The sequence below is a fragment of the Accipiter gentilis genome, chromosome 6 (assembly GCF_929443795.1).
Source record: "Accipiter gentilis chromosome 6, bAccGen1.1, whole genome shotgun sequence".
Classification (NCBI taxonomy): domain Eukaryota; kingdom Metazoa; phylum Chordata; class Aves; order Accipitriformes; family Accipitridae; genus Astur; species Astur gentilis.
The window spans coordinates 27440920-27446305 of NC_064885.1; the positions used below are offsets into that span (position 1 = coordinate 27440920).

Here is a 5386-nt window from a genome sequence, read left to right on the forward strand (position 1 = left end):
GCCGGCCGGGAGACGGCGCCGGGGGCGGCGCGCCCTGCTGCTGCCCGCCGCGGGCCCCGGGGCGCCGGGGCGCTGAGCAACAGTTGGCCCCGCCGCCGCCCAGCATGAAAGTGTGCCGGCGGAAGGCGCTGGCGCTGTGCCTGGGCTACGCGCTCCTGCTGCTCCTCGCCGCCCTCAACCTGCTGGAGTACAAGTGGCGGCGGGAGCCGCGGCGCTGCGGGGAGCCCCCGGCCGCCCCCCGCCACCGCCCCCCGCCGCCGCCGCCGCCGCCGCCGCCGGCGGCCGGGAGCCGCGGTCCGGCGGGCGCCCGGCGGCAGCTGGTCTATGTCTTCACCACCTGGCGCTCGGGGTCGTCCTTCTTCGGGGAGCTCTTCAACCAGAACCCCGAGGTCTTCTTCCTCTACGAGCCGGTGTGGCACGTCTGGCAGAAGCTGTACCCCGGGGACGCGGTCTCGCTGCAAGGGGCGGCCCGCGACATGCTGAGCTCCCTGTACCGCTGCGACCTCTCCGTCTTCCAGCTCTACAGCACGGCGGGCGCTGGCAAGAACCTCACCACGCTGGGCATCTTCGGGGCGGCCACCAACAAGGTCATCTGCTCCTCGCCCCTCTGCCCGGCCTACCGCAAGGAGGTGGTGGGCATGGTGGATGACCGGGTGTGCAAGAAGTGTCCCCCGCAGCGCCTCAGCCGCTTCCAGGAGGAGTGCCACAAGTATCGCACGCTGGTCATCAAGGGCGTCCGCGTCTTCGACCTGGCCGTCCTCGCCCCGCTCATGCGGGACCCGACCCTGGACCTCAAAGTCATCCACCTGGTGCGGGACCCCCGCGCTGTCGCCAGCTCCCGCATCAAGTCCCGGCACGGCCTCATCCGGGAGAGCCTGCAGGTGGTGAGGAGCCGGGACCCCCGCATCCACCGCATGCCCTTCCTTGATGCTGGCCACAAGCTGGGTGGAAAGAAGGAGGGGGGGGGCGGCGGCTCGGACTACCATGCCCTGGGTGCCATGGAGGTCATCTGCAGCAGCATGGCCAAGACCCTGCAGACTGCTCTGCACCCCCCTGACTGGCTCCAGGGCAACTACATGGCTGTGCGCTACGAGGACCTGGTGGTCGAGCCCATCAAGACCCTGCGGCAGGTGTACGGCTTCGTCAACCTGGCGGTCAGCCCAGAGATGGAGAAGTTCGCCCTCAACATGACCAGTGGCCCCGGCTATTCCTCCAAACCCTTCGTGGTGTCGGCCAGGAACGCCACCCAGGCGCTGAGCGCCTGGAGGACTGCGCTCAGCTACCAGCAGATCAAGCAGGTCGAGGAGTACTGCCACCAGCCCATGGCCCTGCTGGGCTACGAGAGGGTCGGCAGCCCCGAAGAGGTGAAGGACCTCAGCAGAACGTTGCTCAGGAAGCCGACCGCTCTTGGGGGCGGTTGAGCCCTGCCAGGGAGAGAGGAGCCGCTCCGGCTGGCTTGAGTGAGGGAGGGAGCTGGGAAAAGCAACCTGGTTTCCGATTTCCTCCCAAGACTGCTGAAGGGTAACATACAGTAATGTGATGATTTCTTTCTTTTTTTTTTTTTTTTTCTCATCCCCCTTCCCCGTCCCTGCCTTGCATTGGGTTAGATGCGATTAAAAAAAATGAAATAAAGCGGAACTGCAAATATGTGTAAAGCCCCTTTCCTTTTCTCTAAAATGCCAGGCAGTGATTCTGTACCAAAATCTTGTTTATGGAGTTCTTGTGGGTTTGAAGATGGTAACAAAAACTCTTGCACAATTCCTAACACATCTTTATTTCCCTTGGTGCGGACGGAGGGGATGCCCTTGGAAAGCGTAACGCTGAAAATCAGACTTTTGTATGAAAGCCAATGTTCAGACACGATAGTAATAAAAAACCCCAATAAATGATATTCATTTTTATAATTACCTCAGTTGTTTGGGAATTACAGCGTTGCGTATGTACAGCTGGAGGGGATGCTTGCTTAAAATAGCAGTGTGGACTTTTTAAAGGGTATGGGTGGAGGGCTGGAGTGCAACGTTTGACGTGTTCAAAGATGAGGAGCTGCTCTTGCAGAAACAAGTACAGATCTCACAAATGTGGTGCAGGTTTTATGGCTATGTCAAAGCAGGTTTCTATTTAACTATTGTCTTTTTGTTGTATTTAAAAAGTCTTTCAAGTGCCACTGTATTAGTGTCCTGAGAGTTCTAAAACGTTTGCCATCATAGCAGTATTTATTTTTGTCTTGACATGTATGTCCAGGAGTCACTGTCAAATAGAAGCGGATCTGCAGCGTGACAAGAAGTGCAGGATTTAAAAAGACATGTATCATACTGGAAACATTAGCATGTGTGAAAACAAAAATAAAATTATATATATATTATATATATTCTATAGTGCTAACAATACATAAGATATGTAACGTATTTCTTGAACGGTGATTGGTAACGGGCATAACAGGGAAGCATAGAAAATTGGATAAAATGATTTATTTTTCCCCTTTGTATAAATGTCTGAGGGTATATTTATGTACAAGGAGGGAGGAAACGTGCAGCTGTGTGTTCATAGCTATAATGGAGCTTTTACAGAGTAAACCTAGCGTTTGATTTCAGTGCGCTGGTTAGATACTCGTTTCTTGTGAATTGTCATTGCTCTACGGTGGAGCCAGATGGTGGTCTGGCTCTTTCTGGGAGCTTTGCCTAGAGACTCTGTCCCATCGTTAAAACTTGAGGAGAAAAAAAAAAATAAAAAAAGAGAGATTTTACTACTTCTGCTTTTATAATTTCCTGAAAAAGTCCTGGTTTATTAAAGGTTAAGTGGTGTGTTGCATATGAGAAGTGCAGACACCTCAAGCAGTTTTTAATCTTGGCAGTGTTCTCTGATGCTCTTTGCAGGCTCATTTTGGAACTTGAGTTTTTAAACAAAAGTGGTTTTGCCAAACTTCTCTTTGGAGACTATAGACTTTTCTACAGGAAGTACATTTTACATTGCCTATTTGGGTGTTGTGCCTTCAGAAAATGTGAAGAGTATGAATAGGAAAAAGGAAATTGATTTGTGAAAATAAATCGATATAAACAGGATGCTGGTTAAGTGTGCGTGTGTGGGTATGTGTGTGAAATTTTAGTGATGTGTAATATGTCTATTTCTTGTATTAGTACTTTAAGTTAAACAGGTGATAACCGGCTACTAAGCGATTTGAGTTTTTGATGAAATTTTGGCATTAGATGTTGAACTTTGAAAAGGAAACATTTAATAAACTAGTTAAAAGATTATTGCATAAGGTTGCCTGTGCACTTGCTGGATGACTGCATTACACGTGTCCATTCCCTCAGTTCATCTTCACCATCAGTGCAAAGAACATTAATATCTATCAATGGCAGATTTTATAATTGGCCTATTAGGATGTATTCCCAAATTCCAGATAGCAGTGCTAAAAATGGGAGGGATAGTTAATTTGGTATTTAAAACACAGATTAAGGTCCTTCTCTTGTTGTGGAAGGAGGTGGTTTGTGTTATCGCTGTGCATATTCTGATGCGGTGCTGAGTGGATTGGGACGTCTGGGTTTGGGCTGTACCCTGTGGGTTTTTTTTCTTTTTTTTTTTTCCAGTCAGTGTGTCCTGAGGCAGTGCTTGCAAATCTGGTCTGCTTACAGAGCATGCCGCTCGCTTCCTAGCCATCCACTGCTTCATCAGGGACCTCCGCTACCCACCGCACAGCCCTGTCTGTCTGTCTGTCTCGTAACGGCTGCGCATGGCGTATGCCAGCTCCGCTATCGGCCGGGCCGGTGGGCCCGGGGAGCTGCAGAGCCTCTGCAGAGCGCTGTGCTGCCCGCGGGGCAGCGAGCTCAGCTTCCCCTCCGGGCCGGGACACTGGGCCATGATTTCGGCTCCCGCTGTCTCAGGTATAAAACTTCGCTGCGGTTTCCAAATGGGGCTTTCTCCTGACGGTGTGTTGAGAGCATAAACTCTTTTAATTTTGGGGGCTGAAGCACGGTCGTGCATGTGTGCAAAATTCCGTGGTCTCTTCTGGGAAAGTTTTCTAGGTGACTAAAGTGAACAGGAATTAATTGCCTCTGGGAGTGCGACATAGATGAGCCCAACAGACTTGGCTTCCAAAAACCTCCTTTGGATTCTAATTATATTAAAAAGGTCATCCTGTCGTTCTGAGACAGCGCTCGCTGCTCTTCTAACAATGGTGCATTGCAAGCATATGCTTCACTTCACTGATATGAGCGGTGTGCCAGCAGAGTTACAGCATCTGAATTTGGTCCATAATTTGAGCTCCACCTACTACAATGCAGCAAGGAATTACCCAACATACTGTACAGTTGTACCTGGGCATGTTTTGGTGAACAGAAGAAGTAATGCAAAGCTCATTCTGTGAAAATAAAGGACTGCAATTTTGCTCAGGTAAAGCTTCAGAAGAAGTGAATGGGACTCTGCTTGTTTAAAATGCAGGTGGGCTAAGCCCTATGTTTAATGCCGCTCCATTGATAAGTATGTGAACAACTGGCAGTTAAAAGAGGCCATTTTTAGTCCTTTTTTATATGCAGAAAAGAGGATTAGAGGAATAAAAAAAAGCCAAACGTAGTTGAAAAAAAAAAAAGTTTTAAATGTGGAAAATTACAGAGGAAAATAGGGTATCAGAAAGATTATGAACATGGTTAGGAAAGACCTCTGCCTGTCGTGAGGAGGGACATCTAGCTGAGGTCGGAATACTTAAAGTAAGCACTCGTACACTTAAAAATAGTGCCTGGGTTTGCTTTCTGTCTGATTTAATAATTACAGTGTGCTTCTTCAACTGGAGCTAACGCCTGTATTAGTGAAGAATCAATAGCATACACAAGATACAGGGTGCACTAAGTTGCACTGAACTGGGAGGGAGACTGTTTTGAAGACTTGGCACGTCGTTTCAATGGAACAGAAAGGCCAGTGCACAACTACGTGGTGGTTTCTGCTGTGAACAAAACCAGAAAACTGTGCCACTATTGTAAATGGTAATGATCACTCAGTGCATGAAAACACAGGAAAACCTTCTGTCCTCCACTGAATCAAAACACGTGTAAAAGTGTGCACGTTGCCGCAGCTGACCTAAATGGCGATAATGAAAAAATGATTAGATAAAGTATCTTTCAGTCTTTCTAACAAAAGGAGGAAGTTCTTCATTTTTCCGATCACTTTGTAATCTGTCAGGTGTTAAGCTCCATGCCCTGACTAGGAAGAGGAACATAACTGACTCAGTTTAAAACCACAAACCTTGCTTTTCAGTTAAGATTTGAACTTGGATCTCTAGAGATGAAATACTGGTGGTTATAATCAATTCTGAAACAAGTGTTTTTCATCCTGTAGGCCATGAGAAGAGTGGGATTATTCTTTATTTCCCCCTTCATTTCTAATTGCTGTGGTG

The 5386-nt window shown here is 48.8% G+C and overlaps 1 protein-coding gene across 1 annotated transcript; it reads left to right on the plus strand.

The window, feature by feature from the left end:
• Positions 1 to 3251, plus strand: CHST2 (carbohydrate sulfotransferase 2). Its single transcript, XM_049802900.1, has one exon. It carries the CDS (start codon positions 105 to 107, stop codon positions 1419 to 1421), a length of 1317 nt encoding a protein of 438 aa, XP_049658857.1. The 5' UTR covers positions 1 to 104; the 3' UTR covers positions 1422 to 3251.
• Positions 3252 to 5386: the final 2135 nt, after the last annotated feature.

Coding starts and splice junctions, on each gene's coding strand:
- CHST2 (XM_049802900.1), top strand. CDS start 105: ATGAAAGTGTGCCGGCGGAAGGCGCTGGCGCTGTGCCTGGGCTACGCG.